We start from the raw sequence: 22,816 nt of genomic DNA on the forward strand, positions 1-22,816 counted from the left end.
TGAGAAACTCTGAGCTTAATTTCTAGTTTTTCCAATTGTTTTTACTTAAGAATAAATTGCATAACATATATAATTATAATAATGATGGCTCACATTTACCGCACATTAACTACATCAAGTACTTATTGTAAGTGCCACATGTGACCAGTTGCCAATTGTTCAGGCTATGAGCTTGGATCTGTTAGCATTCTCATTTAACAAATAGAGAAACTGTGGCCCAGAGAAGGAACTTGCCCCAGGTTCCATAGCGAATAAGTAGAGGAAGTGCTCAATGAGCCTAACTAATCTGGGTTGAAAGCTCATACTCTTTCTCAGCCTCCAAGGAGAAAAGATAACCTTGATAAACTGTTTTTCCAAGGAATGGGAGGCTGTCATGATACGTCTAAAGGAGACGATAAACATGTTTACATAACTAGTTTACATTTAAAAAGAAAGATGAAGAAACAGGAACTTGAGTTCCTCACAGAGGTCAGAGAAGGGAGGGGTCAGACAGAACAGCAGAAGATTGGGATCTGTGGGGAGGTCACTGTGGGGAGATGATTTTGGAGGTGGGTTTGCCAAAGGATGTTGATAAGATTTTTCCCCCTAATTGTTTGATGAGGAGCATTAGAATCCCCATATGATTTTGGATGTCAAGTTTATTTAAATCTCAAAGGATGAGTGATATCACCTTACTTTTGAGTTATAAATCATTAATATAATTCTAATATTCAACATATGCTTTGAAAACTGTGTTTTTAGATTTTCCACTGAATTTGAAATAGGATTATTTTTATAGTTGTATCTTGTCCTCTCCTACAAGTCAGTTTTTAAGAATATATATCCCGGAAAAAGTAACTGCCCATAAGCAAACATGAGTGCAATTTCTGGTGCTCTCCTAAGTGTAGTATCACAGGTATTTGTGCTACAGAACAAGAATAGGTACAAGGAAAGAAAACAAGCTTGACCAACATTTGAGAATCTACTACATGTTAAGTAGTAAGTCACACTACTTTTAAAAATCCACTTTATTGAAGTAGAGTTAACATATACAATTCACTAATTTTATCTGCACAGCCTTAATGTACATACAATAGTGTCACCACTGCAACAGTCATGATACAGAACATTTCTATCACCCCAGAAAGTTTACTCAAGATCGTTTGTAGTCAATCCCTCCTGCCACTTGCTACCTCTGGCAATCAGTGACCTGCTTTCTGTTACAATAGTTTTGTCTCCTCTAATTTTTCGTATAAATGGAATCATATATCATGAAGTCTTTTGTGTCTGGTTTCATTCACTTTCCATATTGCTTTTGGGATTCATCCATATTGTTTCATGTGTCAGTCATTTCTTCCTTTTTGTTGCTGAGTATGGACATTCCAGTTTGTCCATTCGTCAATCGATAGATATTTGGGTTGTTTCTAGATTTGAGCTATCATAAATAAAACTTTCATGAACATTTATGTGCAAATACTTATTTGGGCAGGTTTTCATTCTTCTTGGGTAAACATTTAGAGTAGGATCGTTGGGTCACATGGTAAGTCTGGGTTTAATTTTATAATAAATTGCCAAACTGAGTGAGGAAGGAAGAAAGCAGTAAGGCAGTCAGTCAGGGTAGATCCTCCACTAATGTCTTTCAAACAAAAGAACAGCCTGCAAGCACTGGTAAGGAGGCGGCCTTGCCTAAGATATGCCCACAGCCGCATAGGTAAGAAAGTCTACACAGGAGACTTGCCCAGACATGTCTGTAATGGAAAATTCCATCCTTTGACACATGCGCAGTAAGGGAAACAAAGCCAATATGGAGTAACTCAAGCTAAGGGCCCGCATGCGCACTAGGAGGACTGGGTGGAGTGACCAGAAATTTGCTCCTTATGCAAATGAGACACCCAGCCCTCACTGGTTTCTTATAAAAGTCTCTGTATTCAACTGGGAAATGGCAAGCCTTTTTTGGGACCCCTTTTTTGTGGCAGAGAGCTTTCTTTCTCTCTTTCACTTGTTAAACTTGCAGTGGCATGATCTCGGCTCACTGCAACATCCACCTCCTGGGTTCAAGCGATTCTTCTGCCCCAGCCTTCCAAGTAGCTGGGATTACAGGTGCATGCCACCACGCCTGGCTAATTTTTTGTGTTTTTAGTAGACACGGGTTTTTCACCATGTTGCTCAGGTTGGTCTCCAACTCCCAGCCTCAAGCAATCCACCCACCTCGGCCTCCCAAAGTGCTGGAATTACAGGTATGAGCAACCACACCTGGCCAGCTTTTAAATGTTAACCATCTTATTTACTTATTTACTTATTTTAAAATGCATCATAAACTATTTATTTCAGTGAATGGAAGAGTGACAGCAACACACCTTTGAAAGCAAACATTGAGAATATGTTAACAGGGCATGTTTCTTTCTCCATTGAATGGTCACCATTTTACTGGGTATTCAGTAGTATCTCCTTGTGGTTTAGCATTTACCTAATGACTAATGATATTGAAATATCTTGCGGGGTGCGGTGGCTCACACCTGTAATCCCAGCACTTTGGGAGGCTGAGGTGGGCGGATCACAAGGTCAAGAGATGGAGACCATCTTGACCAACATAGTGAAAACTCTGTCTCTACTAAAAATACAAAAATTAGCTGGGCGTGGTGGCACGCACCTGTAGTCCCAGCTACTTGGAAGGCTGAGGCAGGAGAATTGCTTGAACCTGGGAGGCAGAGGTTGCAGTGAGCTGAGATCGCACCACTGCATTCCAGCCTGGGCGACAGAGAGAGACTCCATCTCCAAAAAAAAAAAAAAAAAGAAAAATCTTTTCATGTACTTATTTACTACTCATATGGTGAATATTTTGGGCATTAAAAAAAATTTGAGGTTGTGTGCGGTGTCTCATGCCTTTGGTCCCAGCACTTTGGGAGGCCTAGAGGAGTGGATCACTTGAGGTCAGGAGTTTGAGACCAGCCTGGCCAATATGGCAAAACCCCATCTCCACTAAAAATACAAAAATTAGGTGTAGTGGTATACACCTGTAATCCCAGCTGGTCAGGAGGCTGAGGCATGAGAATCACTTGAACCTGGGAGGTGGAGGTTGCAGTGAGCAGAGATGGCGCCACTGCACTCCAGCCTGGGAGGCAGAGTGAGACTGTGTCTCAAAACAAATAAATAAGGCGGGGCGCAGTAGCTCACGCCTGTAATCCCAGCACTTTGGGAGGGCAAGGTGGGTGCATCACTTGAGGTCAGGAGTTCGAGACCAGCCTGGCCAACATGGTGAAACTTGGTCTCTACTAAAAATACAAAAATTAGCTGGGCGCGGTGGCAGGTGCTGTAATCCCAGCTACTGGGGAGGCTGAGACGGCAGAATCGCTTGAACCTGGGAGGTGAAGGTTGCAGTGAGCCAAGATCGCACCACTACTCTCCAGCCTGGGCGACAGAACAAGACTTTTTCTCAAAAATAAATAAATAAATAATTTAAAATATAAACATTCATTAATTTTTTTAAAAAAAATTGAGGGGATGACGGGGTGGTGCCTCGTGCTTGTAACCCCAGCACTTTGGAGGCTGAGGTGGGCGGATCACTTGAGTCCAGGAGTTCCCAGCCTGGGCAACATGGCGAAATGCCATCTCTGTGAAAAACAGAAAAACTAACCTGGCATGGTGGTGTGTTCCTGTAATTCCAGCTACTTAGGAGGCTGAGGTGGGAGAATTGCTTGAGCCCAGGAGGCAGAGGTTGCAGTGAGCTGAGATTGCACCACTGCACTCCAACCTGGGCAACAGAGTGAGACCCCGTCTCAAAAAAAAAAAAAAAAAAAAAAAAAAAAAAAGAATGAGCTGTTTGTCTTATTTTTGAGTTGTAAGAATTCTTTATATATTTAAGATACAAGTCCTTTATCAGATATATGTTTTGAAAATATTTTTTCCCCAGTGTATAGCTTGACTTTTGATCCTTTTAATTTTTTTTTTTTTAGACTGAGTCTCACTCTGTTGCCCAGGCTGTAGTGCAGTGGTGTGATCTCAGCTGACTGCAACCTCTGCCCCCTGGGTTCAAGTGATTCTCCTGCCTCAGCCTCCCAAGTAGCTGGGATTACAGGTGCCCGCCACCACACCTTGCTAATTATTTTTTACATTGTTAGTAGACACAGGGTTTCACCATCTTGACCAGGCTGGTCTTGAACTCCTGACCTTGTGATTCACCTGCCTCAGCTTCCCAAAGTGCTAGGATTACAGGCGTGAGCCACTGTGCTCAGTCCAGCAGTTTTTGTTTTTTTGTTTTTTTTGAGATGGAGTCTCACTCTGTCACCAGGCTGGAATGCAGTGGCACAATCTCGGCTCACTACAACCTCCACCTCCCTGGTTCAAGCGATTCTCCTGCCTCAGCCTCCCGAGTACTGGGACTACAGGTGCGTGTCACCAAGCCCAGTTAATTTTCATATTTTTAGTAGAGACAGGGTTTCACCATGTTAGCCAGGATGGTCTCAATCTTCTGACCTCGTGATCTGCCCAACTCAGCCTCCCAAAGTGCTGGGATTACAGGTGTGAGCCACCACGCCTGGAAAAAAAATTTATTTAATTATTTATTTTATATAGCGATAGGGTCTTGCTATGTTGGCTAGGCTAGTCTTGAACTTCTGGCCTAATGCAATCCTCCTGTCTTGACCTCCCAAAGTGCTGGGATTACAGGCATGAGCCACTGTGCCCAGCCAACTTTTTATTCTTTTAATATTGTTTTTTGAAAGCAAAGGTTTTAAATGTTAAAATTTAATTCATTGATTTTTTAATGGTCAATAGTTTTTATGTTCTACCTAAGAAATCTTTGCTTAGTCCAAAGTCCCAGAATTAAAAAAAAATTTTTTTGCAAGTTTTATAATTTTATTTCTTATATTTAGAGGTCTGTGGCCCATTTTTATTAATTTTTGTGAATAGTATGAGGTAGGGGTCAACATTCTTTTTTCATGCATATGGATATTCGATTATTCCAACACTATTTTTTTTTTCACAAAGACTACTATCTACTACTTGCTGAGTGTTAAGCTGTACTTCTTAAAATTTGTATTTCAAACATACAATAACTCTTTTACACACCCCTTCTTTTAGGAAACTGGAAACACTGAGCTCCAGGGAAGTGGGGACCAACTGCAGTAATTTGTGTGATTTTCTATGCCTATTTTCTATCAGTTGACATATGCTCAATATATCACCTCATCAGAAGCAAGTTCAACTGACAATCTCCCATTTTCTGGGTCAAAAATTGTATTAAGAACTTTGCTAAGCACTTAACTTTGAGGGTATAAAGATAAAATCAAGCCATAAGCATTTAGGAAGTCAACAAATCCATGATGGAACAAAGAGTACAGAAACTTCCTACCCATAGGCTCAGATGATGCACATATACCACAAACACAGGATGAAAATCCCCACATTTCTTTTTGTTGTTGTTGTTTATTTTTTATTATTATTATACTTTAAGTTCTAGGGTACATGTGCATGACGTGCAGGTTTGTTACATATGTATACTTGTGCTATGTTGCTGTGCTGCACCCATCAACTCGTCAGCACCCATCAACTCGTCATTTACATCAGGTATAACTCCCAATTCAATCCCTCCCCCCTCCCCCTCCCCCCTCCCCATGATAGGCCCCGGTGTGTGATGTTCCCCTTCCCGAGTCCAAGTGATCTCATCGTTCAGTTCCCACCTATGAGTGAGAACATGCGGTGTTTGGTTTTCTGTGCTTGTGATAGTTTGCTAAGAATGATGGTTTCCAGCTGCATCCATGTCCCTACAAAGGACACAAACTCATCCTTTTTTATGGCTGCATAGTATTCCATGGTGTATATGTGCCACATTTTCTTAATCCAGTCTGTCACTGATGGACATTTGGGTTGATTCCAAGTCTTTGCTATTGTGAATAGTGCTGCAATAAACATACATGTGCATGTGTCTTTATAGCAGCATGATTTATAATCCTTTGGGTATATACCCAGTAATGGGATGGCTGGGTCATATGGTACATCTAGTTCTAGATCCTTGAGGAATGGCCATACTGTTTTCCATAATGGTTGAACTAGTTTACAATCCCACCAACAGTGTAAAAGTGTTCCTATTTCTCCACATCCTCTCCAGCACCTGTTGTTTCCTGACTTTTTAATGATCGCCATTCTAACTGGTGTGAGATGGTATCTCATTGTGGTTTTGATTTGCATTTCTCTGATGGCCAGTGATGATGAGCATTTTTTCATGTGTCTGTTGTGGCTGAAATCAGTGTGTAGAAAACTTAATTTTGTATTCCCTAAGGAATGTTTAACTGCATTGGTCAATGTTTGTCAGGCTATGGGAACACTTCTCTCCTACTTCTGCTAGTTCCTTACTTGTCAGAGAATCACCTCTAACGTAACTCATCCTGCATCTATCCAGGCTGTCACCCTTCTCTTTGGGAGGTGGAGTAACTTATTTGATTGATGGATTCAGAACATGCATAGGGATGAGGACTATAGTTTATTGGGGCTCTTAAACTCCAAAGGTCCAGACAAAATAGAATGCTAAAGATTGGTTTAATAAATGTTTTAGTATTTAGTTGTAAGACATGTCTTCTCCAAGTCCACAAAGCATGAAATAGGCTTAAGGTACAGTCACAGATTTTTGTTTCTACATAATAACTTCCTATTAAAAGAATCAGGCAGCTCAAAATGGCTGTTGAATTTGGATATTTAGAACTAGGACTAGCAACTTGTTAAAGAATGGTTCTATTCTATTTGGAAGCAGAATTTATATTAAAAGACCTGTTGAGGTTTATTTTAGGTCTATGAATTTATTGATCAATAGAAGTGTTTTTCAGCACATGAACAATACTTAAAATAAACAAGCTTAAACTCTTATGATGCGATATCTTTACGCCTCCTGAATGTGCTTTTTCCTTGTTGATATCAAAACCAAATGATGAGTTTAATGGTTCTTTGCATTGAAACCAAGTATTAGTTCTCATGATTCGGGTAATATTCTTTGTCTTAATGTCATATTCAAATTGCTTTGATCCACGGCTGAAATAGAAGAATCCTAGAGACAGAGAATCAGGATTAGTTATCTTTCATAACTATGTAATACTTCCATACTTTTAAATTTTATAAACTTGGAAAAAAATAACGTTATGGAGAGCAAAGACATTTGTGGAATCACATACATACATTTTAGTTTTCTACTGTCATGTGGGAAATCCTATCGTTTTTATTTCCCTAAGGAGGAAGTCAATGTTATAAAGTGTGAGTTTAAAGGGACTTTTTACCTTTCTAGCCAGACTGCAGTCTATGCCAGAGGTTCTCAAACTAGGCTTCAACAAAGTGTCTCAGTGAAGGGGAGAAGGCCCCTGTGGATGTGGCCTTGGTCTCTATATCCTCGTTTTCTTAGAGCTGTTCTACTTTGCTCTGCTTTAGGTTACGAGGTTCTGTGTTAGTTTCATTGTAGTAATAGATCATGTCACTCAAAAATATTTCTAGACATCTGATTACTCCACAGTCTAGGTCTAGGTCATTGTCTTTGATGATAGAGTTGCTGGATTGTATGCATTACATTGCCTGAGGTTCTTTTAAAACTACAGGTTCCTAGGTATCACTCACAATTCTGCCTCAAATACTTTGTTTCACACACAAACCCCAAGCTATGTACATTAAGCTACATACATTAAAGTTTGAGAATCATTGTTTTGTTCATGTGCTTACTTTGTATACTTTAGGGGGTATCTTTACTTATCAATGATGAGTAAAATGGATTTGGTACTTTTTACCTAGATTTGAGATGGTATAACAGAGAGTATAATTCAGGATTTATAAATTCAGTTTGTCATAATGCTTGTCAGGTTAATGTTTATTATTGTATATACTTAAGAGTAGCAAAATTGCATTAAAATAGAAACATTTAAGTTTTTGTGCTGTCTTTTTTCACAGTCAACACAGTCTCACAAGTATCCCAATAAGTGAGACATCCATGCTTACCTTTGTACTGGAAAGCAGCATCAACACGGATACTGATTCCAGGAAAGTGTTTTACCACCCTCTGCGGGAACCCTTTGTCCATGGTTTGGGTCATTTCATCAAACCTGCATATAAGGATATGAAAGGATACCAGAGGATCTTTGGTTTGGGGAGCTTAATTTGTCTACTGCTCAACTTAGAGTCAAGCAGGGATGTGGGGAATACATAGGCCTAGTAGAGGAAAACTAATTGGATCTATAATAAAAATATAGTAAAGATTATGTTTGGTTGAATCACTTATAGAATCTTCTAAACAAGAAATGATCAGGGAAAAAGGCCACAACATTTGTTAGATTGATGCTATTCAGAGGAATTGTTACATCAGATTGAAGGCTGAGCTTGGAGCGTTCAAAAATTTTCACTAGATATGTTTGTGTCATTGGCAATTTGGTTGGGGTCATCAACTTTTTATTTTATCTTATCTTTAGTTTTTAAGTTGAAGGAAAGTCATTAGACTCATTGAGATCTCTTTCGGCTTGATAAATGTCATTCTCTGCCTTCATTATTCACTTTAAGAAGACTATAGGCTGCGCGTGGCGACCCATGCCTGTAATCCCAGCATTCTGAGAGGCCGAGGCGGGTGGATTGCTTGAGCCCAGGAGTTCGAGACCAGACTGAGAATCATGATGAAACCCCATCTCTACAAAAAGTACAAAAATTAGCCAGGTGTGGTGGCACATGCCTGTAGACCCAGTTACTTGGGGGGTGCTGAGGCAGGAGGATCGCTTGAATGCGGGAGGTTGAGGCTGCAGTGAGCAGAGATTGCAGCACTGCACTCTAGCCTGGGAGACAGGGCAAGACTCTATCTCAAAAAATAAATAAATAAATAAATAATAGAAAGTATTATGGATTCATTTTATTTTTGTCTGTGTCAAAGTGATGCTACTGTGAATATTTTTTTCCATAATAAAACAAAGAGTCAATCGTCTATAAACTTACCTCCAGCACCAAATGCCCACAAAGAAGTAGGTTTTTCTTGTGGTCTTATCACAGACGGCTGCATCTACTTTCTTCACACGTCCTGGAAAACCTAATGTATGAATGGATTTGGGATAATCTGGCAAGACAGCATATCCTCTGATCATCCAGAAGTTTTCATCTATTAAGAGAGAGAGTGATTATTTATTTTCTAGAGGGAGAAATAGATAACTTAAGAAATGTAAAAATAATTAGATGCCTAGTTCCTTTTAGCTTCAGTGCTTAGAGATTTAATAATCTTATGTCCACATTCATTCTTACCACTGTCTTTAGCTGCTCACATTGTTTATATTACACAAATAAATATACCGGTAAAAGTCAATAGTGTGTATACCTTTGTCAATTGGTTTCATTGTATTGATTGCTTTTAATTGGCTAACTGTCAAAACAATCAACTAAGCAATGCATATATGTATTAAAACAATATATTGTACCCCATAAATATGTACAATTATTATGTGTCAATTGAAATTTTTAAAATGAAGTATGTTTGGACATGTTCTCCTAAGTTTCAGCCTCCAAGTGCTCTCAAAGGCTAGTAATCTGATAACATCATATAAAAAGTGGGGTTGCTAGATTAAATAGTTAATTTGAATTTCAAATTAAAGTAGAGATGGGGTTTGTAGGATGGGGTTTCACCATGATTCTCAGTCTCGTCTTGAACTCCTGGGCTCAAGCGATCCACCCGCCTCAGCCTCTCAAAGTGCTGGGGTTACAGGCATGAGTCGCCACACCCAGCCCATAGTGTTCTTAAAGTGAATAATGAAGGCAGTGGATGACATTTATCAATATTGATGCAAGTCAGTTAAATTTGAATTTCAAGTGAACAGTGACTAACTTTGGGTATAAATAAATACAAAATATTTTAAGGGATATATACATACACCAAAAAATTATTTGTTGTTTATCTGAAATTTATAGTGTCCTATATTTTTATTTGCCAAATCTGGCAACTTTAGCAGAAAGTGAACATTAAAGAGAGATTAATTACCTTTATTTGGCAGAAAAAGAGACTTTTTTAGTTCTTATCACACAGGTTTATTTTAGTCCCTGTGCAGCTAAGATTGTGTTTATCTTCACAGCCACAGAGAATCCTAGTTTGTTATATTCTTTATGACAGGAACCTAAGATGAGGGCAAAAGCCCTACGTGTTGGCTCAGGCATGAAGATTTTATTTCTTACACCAAAATACCCATTGGTTAGTTCAGGCAGCCAGAGGGAGAAGAGGAATCAGGATGGGCAAGGTTACCTTTGAAAACCAGAATCTTATCTCTGGGGTTCTCATATGCAGCTTGCAGATCAGCTGGCAGAGATGGCCAGAATGAAGCAATTAATTCAAACTCAACATCCGTGATATCATAATAGATCCTCCATAGGTGCCTGTGTTAAACAAAAAACACTTTACTCATGCAGCCTATTTCCATATCAATGAAAACTTTGCAATCTTAGGCTTGCCTTTTATCTAATTGGTTGGTATCTTCCTCAAATAACTGAGATAATTAGCATAATTTTCCTCAGCAAATTTAGGTGGTTGTGAGTTCAGTTCAGTTTGGGACTCCCAAGTTCAGGACATGCCTTTGTGCCCACTCTCTTGGGTCCATAGAGTGGCAAACTCTTCATGGAATTCTTATTCTGAGTTCCGAATGCACAATGGTTTTGTTTTTGCCAAAGCAGCAACACCCAACATTCTAAGCCAACACCAAGCATTCCTAAGGAGAACTTTTTGAAGCAGATGTTTGCTGGAATGAAGAAATGTAATCATTGATGAGCCAAAACATTTCCTCAGTATTTCCCTTCTGGCTGCAAAATTCCGAGTCTATGAATGAGACGTTAAAAGTCCTTATATTCCATTTTCCTCCACATACACGCCACTCCTCTCTGACATTCATGATGGGTAGCCTCTCGGCCTCTGCTGATCAGAGAATGGTGGTGATAGCATGGATCGTAACATGATACATTCATGGGTGAAAGGAGTCCAATTTCAAATATTCTTTCCTTTTGCCCCTGTATCTTTGTCAATGGTGTATGTCTTGATATTTTGCTATAAAAATATGGTCATGGTCTACATAACTGACACATCATGCTGCAACTTAAGTTCAATAAATTTTAGTGAGAGAAGGGATTTCCCACTACAGCTAACACTTTATTGATGCAACTTTAAGAAATGTTCAGTAAAGTGCTGACCCGTATTTAACAACTGGCTCTCCAGGTGGGAAGAAGACATGACTTTAATCATTTGCTGATTTTCAGACGTAAATACTCCAACCATGGCCAGTTTCAAGCTGCCTATGTGATGTGAACTGGTTTGCAAAATTCCTGAAAATGTAACAATAGGCTCCTGTAATGGAGTGTAAGTTGGCTGCAGTAGGCCACTGGGATTGGTGGACTCTTCTGGCCAAGAAGTCCCTGAAAGTAGACTCTATTTCCCCTTCTTATGCAATGGCAATTTTTAAAATTCCTTAAAGACTTTTAAAAATTTATCAAACAACTACAAGACACACGCATATGGTAAAGCATTCAAACAGTATGTTCAGTTATAAAATGAAGATAAAAGGCACACATTTTCACTAGCTCTGTGACTACCTCATTATCCTCAAATCCCTTGAAAAGAAAAATCTTCATAGGAAGTTGAGGTGTTTAGGGAAATGAGTTTACCTGCCTTTAAAGAACATTACTTCTCTGCGGAAAGTGGTGATAGCATCAAAAGTCAAGTCAGGGTCACAGGCATGGGATATAGTGGGTTCCTTTGGCTTAGCAGGTACCTTAGGCAGACCTCCTTTGATGAGAAAAAAAATACCACAATGAATTAAGAGGGTATGAAGAAATACGCCTACACAAGGGTCTTACGTAAGTGGATATTTGCTTCATGATAATATTTCAAGAAGTGATTTTCTTAACTTCCTTTCTGCAAAGCTTCCTATTTAGTTCACATATATTGAGATTTATAATTTTGCTCACCATAGATGGATTGGATTCCATTGATATCATCCTGAGAAAGTGGGTATTTTCTGGGATCCAGGGAGACATAATTTGGGAACATCAAGGCTGTTTGATCATTGGAGTGAGACAGCCCCAGTGCATGACCAAATTCATGAGCAGCCACAAGAAACAAGTTGAATCCTTGATAACAACAGGGAAAACATGAGCACATGACTTAATCAAAAAGAGAATGGTTGCATCTAAGATTGGAAAGTAACTAAGGGGAATGAAATAAAGGCTTGCTATATAGCAGATAATTCTCATATGTACCACCATTTATCTGGGAAATATTTCAATACTAATAAAGTCATGTGTTGCTTAATGATGGGGATATGTTCTGAGAAATGCATCATTGTGCAAACATTATAGGTGCACTTACACAAACCTAGATGGCACAGCGCACTACACACCAAGGTTACATGGTATAGCCTCTTGCTCCCAGGTTACAAACCTGTATTGCACATTACTGTACTGAATATTATAGGTAATCCTAGCACAATGGTAAGCAATTATTTAGCGCAATGGGAAGTATTTGTCTATCTAAACATATCTGAATATGGGGAAGGTACAGTAAAAATATGGTATAAAAGATAAAAAAATAGTACAGCTATGTAGGACACTTACCATGAATGGAGCTTGCAGGACTGGAAGTTGCTCTGGGTGAGTCAGTGAGTGAGTGAGTGGTGAGTGAATGTGAAAGCCTAGGGCATTATGTAGACTGTATAAACACTGGACACTTAAGCTACACCAAATTAAAAAAATTTTTTTTCTTCAATAATAACCTTTGCTTACTGTAACTTTTTTACTTTGTAATTTTTTTTTTTTGAGGCAGGGTCTTGCTCTGTTGCCCAGGCTGGAGTGGTGTGATCATAGCTCACTGCAGCCTCAAACTCCTAGGCTCAGGCATTCCTCCTGCCTCAGCCTCCTGAGCAGCCGGGACTACAGGTGCATGCCACCATGTCCAGCTAATTTTCTTATTTGTTTTTGTAGAGATGGGGGTCTCACTGTGTTGCCCACGCTGATCTTGAACTCCTGGGCTAAAGCAATCCTCCAGCTTGGTCTTTCAAACTGCTGGGATTACAGGTGTGAGCCACCACGTCCGGCCTAAACTTTTACATTTTTAAAATTTTGGACATTTTTGTGACTTAGCTTAAAACACAAACTTGTTGTATAGCTCTACAAAAATATTTCCTTCCTTCAATCAGGATCATCTGTATTACTGTCTTCCACCTCCATATCTTGTCCCACTGGAAAGTCCTCAGGGACAATAACATGCATGGAGCTGTCATCTCCTATGGTAACAATGACTTCTTCTGGAAGCCCTCCTGAAGGGCCTACCTGAGGCTGTTTTATAGTTACCTGTTTTTTTTTTCTTTCTTTCTTCTCTCTTCCTTCCTTCCTTCCTTCCTTCCTTCCTTCCTTCCTTCCTTCCTTCCTTCCTTCCTTCCTTCCTTCCTTCCTTCCTTCCTTCTTTCTTTCTTTCTTTCTTTCTTTCTTTCTTTCTTTCTTTCTTTCTTTCTTTCTTTCTTTCTTTCTTTCTTTCTTCTCTCTCTCTCTCTTCTCTTTCTTTCTTTCTTTCTTTCTTTCTTTTTCTTTCTCTCTCTCTTTCTTTCTTTTTTTTTTTTTTACAAGTAGGAGTATATTCTAAAATAACCAGAAAAGGTATAGTACATTAAATACATAAACCAGTAACATGGTTGTTTAATATCAAGTATTATGTACTTCACACAATTGTATGTGCTGAACTTTTATATGACTGGCAGTACAGTAGGTTTGTTCATATTAGCATCACCACAAACATGTGAGTAATGTGTTGTGCTATGACATCACTAGGTGTCAGGAAATTTTCAGCTCCATCATAATCGAATGGGACCACTGTCACATACATAGTCCATAGTTGACTGAAATATGATTAAATGGCACATGACTTTAATTGGTATTAGTCACATCATGGAAAAATATAGCCTAGGGTAAGCAAATGGCTTGAAACTGGTGTCTCAGAAATGGATAATATTTTTTTAAAAATAGAAGTCACCAGTTTGGGGTTGTTGCTAGACTATACTATATGTGATCATGTTGCTCCTACTTTTATTCTTCAGAGGTTCCGTTTTGGCTATAGGATAAAGTCCAAACACCTTCACATGACCCTCCACAGTCTAGTCCCTGCCTTTTTTCAGCCTCATATTTTATTTTCGTATTCCGCGAGCTAACTATATTAAATCGCTGACATTTTTCTTCTGTGCCAGGTTCTTTCTAATCTCTACGTCTTCATACCTTCATCTCTTTGCTAAGAATATATCTCTTCTACTTTCTCTTGGCTTAACTACCCTATTTATTCCCCAGGACTTCCCTCTAAAGTCATTTCCTTCATGTAACCCTTATCCCTCCAGCTCTTATCCAGGTTGAGTTAAATGCACGGCTCCGGCTTCCACAGACTCAGCACTTGATTCTGTCATAGCCCGTAAGGGCTGCATTGTTTATTTCTGTCACCCTGGGTACAGGAACCATGTCTTAATTATCTTTTATACCTAGAGACTGTGACTGCTTAATAATGATGAGTGGATGTCCAGGTGTTGTCTGAATGAAAAAATGGTTAGATGTGCTTCCTAGACATGACCATCGTGACCTTTCCAGAAGTCTTACTAGGCATGTTAGAATTGCCTTTGTCTTTGTCTGCCTCTCCCACTAGTCTGTAAGGCTCTAAGTATAGAAGACCGCTCCCTTGGGCCTGGCATGGTGGTTCACTCCTCTAATCCCAGCACCTTGGGAGGCCAAGGTGGGTGGATACCTTGAGCTCAGGGGTTCAAGAGCAGCCTGGGCAAAAAGGAGAAACCCCATCTCTACTAAAGAAAAAAAAAATAGCTGGGTGAGGTGGCCTGTGCCTGTGGTCCCCAGCTATTTGGGAGGCTGAGGTAGGAGAATTGCTTGAGTCCGAGAGGCATAGGTTGCAGCGAGCTGAGATTGTTCCACTGCACTCCAGCCTGGGCGACAGAGTTAGACCTGGTCTCAAAAACTAAATAAATAATAAATAAATGATAAATAAATAAATAAAACAAACAAACAAAAAAAGTCCATCCCTCGATTTGCAACTAAGTGTATGGAGCCTAAGGGAAGCCTCAGCTTCCCTGATGGAAACTTGCCAAGTGATGTTTGCACTAAGCAAACATAAAAGGGCAAAGAATTATGTCACGGTCTTTGACACTTCTCTGCTCTTGTCTTTGCTGCTGCCCCTTGCCTGGCTGGCTATGTCACTGTGTGTGCTTTTGGACAAGGAACTGGAAAAATGAATATTGGGAAAAATAATTCAAACTCAGGTTCTTTAAATGAAGTCCAGACCTTTATTCTGGCTTTCAAGACCCTCTGCAATCTGAATCCTATTTGCCATTTTAGCCTTGTCTTCTACAAATCCATTCCTTATGCTGGATAGACCTATTCTGTTCAGAAAACTCCTATTCACCCTCTTTACCCTACTTTGTCTTCTTAGTTCCTGCTGAGCCTCCAGTTCTCAGGTTTGACATAGCTTCCTTTGCTGACCTGTGGGTCTGGATTGGAATTTCTTCTGTGTGGACCTATTACTTTGCCATAGTTTCCTTTATCTCAGTACTGATACTGCTGATTTTAGTTGCCATTTAATTGTCTGCGTGTCCCTTAGACTGTAAATCCCTGGAGGGCAGCTTCTGTGTCTTATATACTAGGGTATATTTCATTTCTATGACAGAGCCTGAGTCATAGTGGATGTTCAATAAATGATCGTTGAGTGACTTTACCAATGATTTGTAGAGTATTTCTCATGTGCCAACACTGTTACCGGCCATATGACACTGTAGGAAAAAGATGACAAAACTCTCTGTCTCATGGAGACGTGACTAAATAGATAAATTTGTGCATTATACATTCATAACTTTGTAAATATTTTTTCTTATATCTAGAATGTAATTCCACCCTAGTTTTCATTATCATCATCGATACTAATAATTGTCAACAGAATCTTTAATGTCAAGCATTTCTGAGTGTTCACTATGGACAACTGCTCTGAAAGGTGTTTTCACCTTTACTAACCTAGTTAGGGCAAGGGTAATTTATTTCACCCTCCTAAAAGAAGAGCATCATTATTATTTTACATGCAAAGAAATAGAGAGTAAGAAAATTACTTGACTTGCCCCAGGTCCCTCAGCTGGTAAATGGGAAGCCCTGAAAGGAACCAGTGTCTGCCAAGCTACAAACTTGCTTTTTCTTCTTCCCAACACTGTAGCAGCATCTGTAGCAGTCTGCAAGGCCTGTTTAGTTGTTTGGTACACACGTGTCTGCCACACACACACTCACAATAAGCTTGGCACTGGCTTTGCTTTGAGAGACTCTCAGGAAAATCAAAATCTCTGTATGTGCTTAAAGTCCTCTGACATCCCCATGCAGTGACCCCGAGGAAGCAGCCTAATGGCGTCATTGGCAGATGCTGTGTCTGTTGCTCTTAAGCAAGTTACACCAAGACTTTTGCCACCCTTTCATAGAACAGAGCCTCCAAATTGCAATGAAAGAGGTGATCATATGGGCTATTGCTGAATTTCCTATTTTTAAAATTACAATTTTATTGGAGATTATGTTTGCTTGATGTTTTTTGTTTCCATTGGAGAGCAAGAAGATATTTTCCCCTTTAATGTCAGTGAACTAAGAGTTATACAATTGGATCACAGAGGGCCCACAATTTCTACTCTGAGTGAATGTAATAAAGTAGTCAGAAGACAATCCTTTTTGGAACTGCTGCCTAGTTGCCCACCCAGAACTTGGTTGAGGACTGTATTTATCTCCCGCCTTGCTCAAACAAGCCTTACCAATGTGGAACCCAGATACATTGGACTTAAAAAAAAAATAACTTACCCCACACATCCCCCTTGGCAGAGGGCTTAAAGCAGTATGGGTAAGAGTAACTGCTACTTAGTATTGGATTTAAGAGACAAAAGGATAGTGAAATCTTTGATTTCTGCCTCTAGATATGAAAGTAAAGCCTGGCTGAGCAAGGGGAATCATTCTGATTTTGGCAAGTGCTAGGATATTTCCTATAACTGTTTGATGAAATATTTCCGCAGTGTCTTCAGACTAGTACCAAACAAATATTGAAACATGTCTCAGCAGAAGATACACAACAGACTTGGTTCATTCCTCTCCTCTCTTGCTTGGGTGACAATGTTATCTTACCTCCTTCAATTTCTTGTCTGCTTGTGATGGTAAGTCATGTGGCAATGGCAGCAGCCAATCCCGGATTTTGCATGCTGCTGCCTGAACCTCAGCCAGTACTGACTTTCGCCCTTTTCACTGGCACTTGGAAGAACAGTTGCATCACCTGTTCTGACTGAGCAGTGAGTAGCCATGGACCATTTTGTGTCACAGGCTTTCAGTTTCACAGAAAGTGCAAAGCTGACCTAGACCGATTATCTGGAGATACATGGTCAGGAATGACCTGTATCCTTGTATACTATCCATCAGGACCACTATAACCTGTGCTTTCCTATGACTCTGGAAGCTAGACACCAGACCCAAGGTGACTATTGCCAATGACAGAAAAAAAGAATGGGGGGCCCAAAAATCTAATGAGCTTGCTCTTTTGTTTGAGGCATACACTGCTACCTGTTAATATAGTATAGTTTGATATTTTTGTCAGAACAGTAGTAAAACACCTCGAATGCTAGGCAGGCCCATTGAGAAAAATAAACTTACTTGGTTTGAAGAAATAAGTCAAATATAAGCATTAAGGTCTGATTCCTTTGTAGCTGGGCAAGAGTTAGAAGAGGAAGTTCATGCTTTGAAATAGAGCCTCTATGGGCTATGAATCCATACACTGTCCTTTAACTGCTAACTCAAAATTACCACCTCCCTAGAGTCTTCTTTCAATCCTCAAGCGACTGATGACTTCTACCACTGGTACAACACAAAACATCTTCTGCCTTATATGGCAGGTATGTGGGCTGGCCTTGTGTACCACACAGGATCATGAACCTCTGAAGGCTTACACTTTTCCAGTACAACTTTGGGGTCCAGAGGACACCTTGTATAGTTCTAGGCACACAGTGGCCCCTCGGACATTATGGGTGTATGGATGAATGTATGAGTAATGAAGAATGCTCTGATCATAATAGAATTAGCAAATTTATGAGGGTGTATTGAACACTTCCATCAATGTCATCTTGGAATATGGAAAATTGTGGGGACATTGGGAACTTTAGAGTTAAAAAGCAGCTAGTTACAAAACTATTCTTTTCAGGGATTCTTTAGAATAATAAAATTTTGTTCATAAAGAAAATTAGACTCACCTGCTCCATCCTTGGTCCAGTTTTCATCCTCATCAAAATGAGTGTCACCACCCAGACCCGGACCAGGAGGAAAGGCATGGCCAAGCACTCCCAGGGGACCATCAAAATAGCGAGGACACCGACCATGGACTGAGACACAATTTATTGGAGGAAAAAAGATCAGTTTCCTCAAATCTCCAGAGATGAAAATAGCTTTGCTCTCTGTTGAAAACCTTACCTCGAGTCCTAAAGGCAATCATGATGTCTGCAATCCCCTTTGAAATCTTGGTGAATTGTAGTGGAGTAACTTTGCTCCACACTTCTAAACCTTCTTGTATAGCCTCATCCACAGCAGTTCGTGCCATATCCGGAGTGTAGTTTATTATTCTTAAAAATTAACAAAAATATGTCAATTTCTGGTTTATTCATTGATGAATATACACACATAACTACAAAAAACATTTCTAGCTTATCAATAATGTGCTGCAGTAACTTTGGTGTGGTGCAATTATCTTATAGTTGCATAGCACTTTATTTAAATGAAATACTGTTACATATACTATACAATTAAATTCCTTTATCTTCCCTATGAATCAGTAGTATTATAACACTTCAACAAAGGAGGCTCAAAGAGGTTAAATGACTTCCCTAAGATCACATCCTGCGATAGCATTAATCTCATGTACGTGTTGGCTTGTATATGAAAGTATTATAAAGACATTCTTAAAAAGAATTGAGAATCATTTTTTGGAATGGCTTTTGGAAATTAGTCTTGTGCATGTATCATATATTAAGAATCTTTTTTTTTTTTTTTTCTTTTGAGACAGAGTCTCACTCTATCCCCCAGGGTGTAGTGCAGTGGCGTGACCTCGGCTCACTGCAACCTCTGCCTCCCAGGCTCAAGTGATTCTCATACCTCAGCCTCCTGAGTAGCTGGGACTACAGATGAAAGCCACCACGCCCGGCTAATTTTTGTATTTTTTAGTAGAGATGGGGTTTTGCCATGTTGGCCAGGCTGGTCTCAAACTCCTGACCTCAGGTGATCTGTCCACCTCTGCCTCCCAAAGTGCTGGGATTACAGGCATGAGCCACTGCTCCCAGTCCGTATATGAAGAATCTTACATGAGAACCACAAGAATTGCTCAGGAAAAGATCTTTCTCTTGTTTATGTTCCCTATCTTGCTAAACTCATTTTTATCTCAAGTCCTAGCACTCAGTAAGATGAAAGAAAGGCTCTAGAGTGGTGGTCAAGGTGACTGCCTCTGTCTCAGATCGAGGGCGTACCGCCTCCTCTTCCTGCCGATGAGTCAGCCAGCCCCCTTTTCCTTGAGATGTCTGAGGGAAACACCTTACTTTGCTCTGGGGGGCTCATCTGAGATTTGGCAACTATCTCTCTCACACACACATGTCTCTGACATAAACTGGTTGTGTTCCAGGATCTCCCCATTTTCTCTTCAGCACCCTTTATCCATGCTGTCAAGTATCTGCAGTCAGATGATAGCATTTGTTCAGAGCTTATATGATGGTGGCAGAGGCTAGAGATGAGAGCATGTCTGCTGGAGCCAGTAACAGCTGTGTAACCTCAGCCATGGTAAATAAACTTTTGTTTCAGTTTCTCTGTATTTAAGGTGGCGGTAGCAGCAGAGCCTATAGCACAGGTTTGTTGGGAAGATACCGTAAATGGAGCCTATGATGTGCTGTGCACACAGGAAGTGCTCAGTCAAATGAATGAATATTATTCTGTTCCTCGGAAATTATCTTTATGTTCCTTTGGATTAGGTGGAAATAAGCTGACAGAAGCATTACCTGTAGGTAAGGTTGTATTTTCTCCACCCAGGGAGGGTGTAGCCATACTGGCCCACATCAGGCACCCCACACCTGGGTGTCTTCATGATCTCAAGGGTGTTTGAGTCCAGTTTTCCAGTCACTGTCAATCCAAAAAATGCTTGCATTTCCCGAATTTTGTCATCTATGAGACTCCTGTTCTTGCTTTGAACAAGATGATTCCCTTCTATTTCAAGAGAGTAGAACTGGTTGAGATATGCCTGACCAAAAAGATAAAAAAAAAAAAAAAAAAAGAGACACAGACTACAGGAGAGCAAATCTCCATCTCAGGATAAAGCAAAAATGCCTAAAATTTCTTTTGGCAATAGGAAGAGGGGGGAAAGAAAAAGAAGTAATGAGAGAAAGAGAGGAGTGAAGGAGGAAAGAAGGACACAAAGAGTAAAATAGTAAGTCACCCAGCTCTTTCAATTTCCAAGACTTGGTTGACTTACGAGTGCCCAGAATTAGCCAAAGTACATGGCTCAGAAACTTCCACAGAAGAGAATGAAGCTTCGTCTATCTGTTAAATGATGACATATCTTACATATTTTTGCTGTTACTTTCATTTTAGTGTTTCTTTGAAACAAATTCTAGAAGAAATAAGTGGTTATCCACTGTGCACATCTATTTGGTTTAACCAAATATAAAAAGTTAACTGAACTGATTTTTAGAGGGAATCTGTAAAGCAATGTATTATTTTCATACAAATAGGGATTAGGGCTCCAAATTGTAGACTGGGTCCACCTGGTAGTCTTGTAATGCTTCTATAGCGATCTCCATGCCTTGCAGGGCTCTCTCCTTTCTCCTCTCACTGAACATCCCTTCATTTGTGACCATTGCCAAAAGTTATAGCAGATCCTTTCCCCCTCCCTGGCCCAGCCCCCACCCCAACACAATTTCTTGATATCCTTAGAGCTAGACAAATGAAAAGCAGCTCCTTCTCACAAAAAAGTTCAGGACTCTTTTGCAGGAATGTGTTTTCTTTTTAAGTCCCAAAAGAATCAATAAAATAAGCTTCATATCAATAGTCATCGATATCATTTATTAAGACAATACCTGAGCCAGTTGCATGTTTTCTTCATTTTCCATCATCCGGACTGTAGGAAATGCAGAAGAAAATGTTATAAAGAACAAAAATAGAAGCAGAAGGTGCTTCATTCCTCTCTTTCTCAGCTGAAGCCGGTTCTGTTAGCAGAGAATTTAGAAAATAATAGTGAGACGTGGCATGAATTGGCTTGTATCATCATTTAATTAATAACAGAAAAGGACACTTGCCATAAAGTGTGTCATGATTTGCTTTTTTTTTTTTTTTTTTTTTTTTTTTTTTTTGACTGAGCTGATTTTGTAATCTTGGTCTGCAGTTATTTAGTAAACACAGTTAGTGCTTATTACTGAATTGAATAGACTGGGAAGTGAGCCTCCACGTTATTTTTTTCCTTGCAAAGTTTTCTTTTGAGGGCAATCTCAAAATATCTTGGTAGGATGTTATCATAAAAAGACAAATGAATCAGGAATCAGACTACCCTTATTAATTAAGGTAAACTTCAAATGTTTATTGAATTCCTACTGTTTGCCTGCCCCTGTGAATGCAATCTTGTTGGAGAATTCAGACACATGCAGAAATTAATGTAGTGGAAGCAAGTGGGCAAATACACAGTACAGATTATAAAGACTAAGAAGGGCCAAAGGCAGATCACTGCTTATGAGTGTGGCCTTGAGGTTTTACACAAGTTAAATACAGCCTGCACTGGGGCTTGCACTAGGGCTTGCTCTGGGTTTTGGAGAATGGGTAGAATTTGGTTTTACAGAGGAAGTAAAAAGGAGTGTGAGTGCAAAGAGGCCATGGGAAGGAGGTAACACAGGAGAAATGAGCCGTAGGAAATCTGGCCTCACTGGAACAAAATCTATATGTAGACAGCTATGGAAGATGGGATGGAGGGTCTCATGGACAAGACAACTGACTGGGAAGATGAAGAATCATAGAGGTCATGGATGATGAAGGCCAAAATTAACATCAGAAGTGAGAGTATAGTCAGTGAGAGCCTTTTGGATTAATTTCGATATATTTTTCTTTACTTGGGCTACTTTTAGATGAAGGAACAATGTTAGTTACAGCAATGTCCTCCCTCACTTATCCTCCTCTTTTCTTCTACCAGTTATTAAAATTTTCTTCCCTTTCTTCCCAAATGTTAACTCCTCGATTGATAGACTTTTCCAAATCTTCGTTGTCCATATCCTAAACAAAATGTCTATGACATAGCTGAAGAACTTATAGGCTGTACGTAGATACATACTTCCTTTGCATTTAAAGCTCATCCAAATTATAAATCCTGTTTCAGAAATATTATTATTCACTGTTTTAATATATGTGTATAGTTTAAATAGTTTAATTGGTCTCTGGAGAGATGGGATGAAGGGGAGTAGGCAGGCATGATCAAGATTTGTGTTGTAATGGTACTAAGTACAAGTACGCTAAGTACAAGTATGCTCACTGTATTTCAGTGATATTTCAGAACAAAATTAAAACAAAAATAGTCAACCAAAAATGGGAAGTCAAATGGTGCTATCTTGTTATAATGAAAAAGCATCTCTCTGCCCCAACCTTTCACTCCTTCAAGTCCAGCTCCCCAAAGGTAACTTCTTTAAATTATTTTTATAGCTTTTTATCTTTATGTTTAGCTCCACATTTGTAAATAACATGCTTATGCTGCTATTTTTCGAGTTTCCACAGTTAAATGTTATTATTAACATCTTCCTATGGAATA

General features: G+C 39.5%; 1 protein-coding gene across 1 annotated transcript; it reads right to left on the minus strand.

Annotated features, from left to right (window-relative positions):
• Positions 1–6,514: 6,514 nt before the first annotated feature.
• On the minus strand, positions 6,515–21,219 carry MMP27 (matrix metallopeptidase 27). Its single transcript, XM_050757451.1, has 10 exons — positions 21,108–21,219; positions 20,034–20,272; positions 18,466–18,614; positions 18,249–18,377; positions 11,923–12,084; positions 11,620–11,740; positions 10,214–10,344; positions 8,926–9,085; positions 7,948–8,051; positions 6,515–7,015 (listed from the first exon to the last, which is right to left on the minus strand). Exons 1-10 carry the CDS (start codon positions 21,207–21,209, stop codon positions 6,771–6,773), a joined length of 1,542 nt encoding a protein of 513 aa, XP_050613408.1. The 5' UTR covers positions 21,210–21,219; the 3' UTR covers positions 6,515–6,770.
• Positions 21,220–22,816: the final 1,597 nt, after the last annotated feature.

This window comes from Macaca thibetana, chromosome 14, assembly GCF_024542745.1.
Source record: "Macaca thibetana thibetana isolate TM-01 chromosome 14, ASM2454274v1, whole genome shotgun sequence".
Taxonomy (NCBI): Eukaryota; Metazoa; Chordata; class Mammalia; order Primates; family Cercopithecidae; genus Macaca; species Macaca thibetana.

Bases quoted from the DNA above. Each gene is read 5' to 3' on its own strand.
- MMP27 (XM_050757451.1), bottom strand. From the start codon at position 21,209: ATGAAGCACCTTCTGCTTCTATTTTTGTTCTTTATAACATTTTCTTCT. The intron at 18,378-18,465 runs GTAAGGTTTTCA...ATTGTGTCTCAG, and splicing joins GATTGCCTTTAGGACTCGAG to TCCATGGTCGGTGTCCTCGC. The intron at 12,085-18,248 runs GTGAGTCTAATT...GTTGTTATCAAG, and splicing joins CTGGACCAAGGATGGAGCAG to GATTCAACTTGTTTCTTGTG.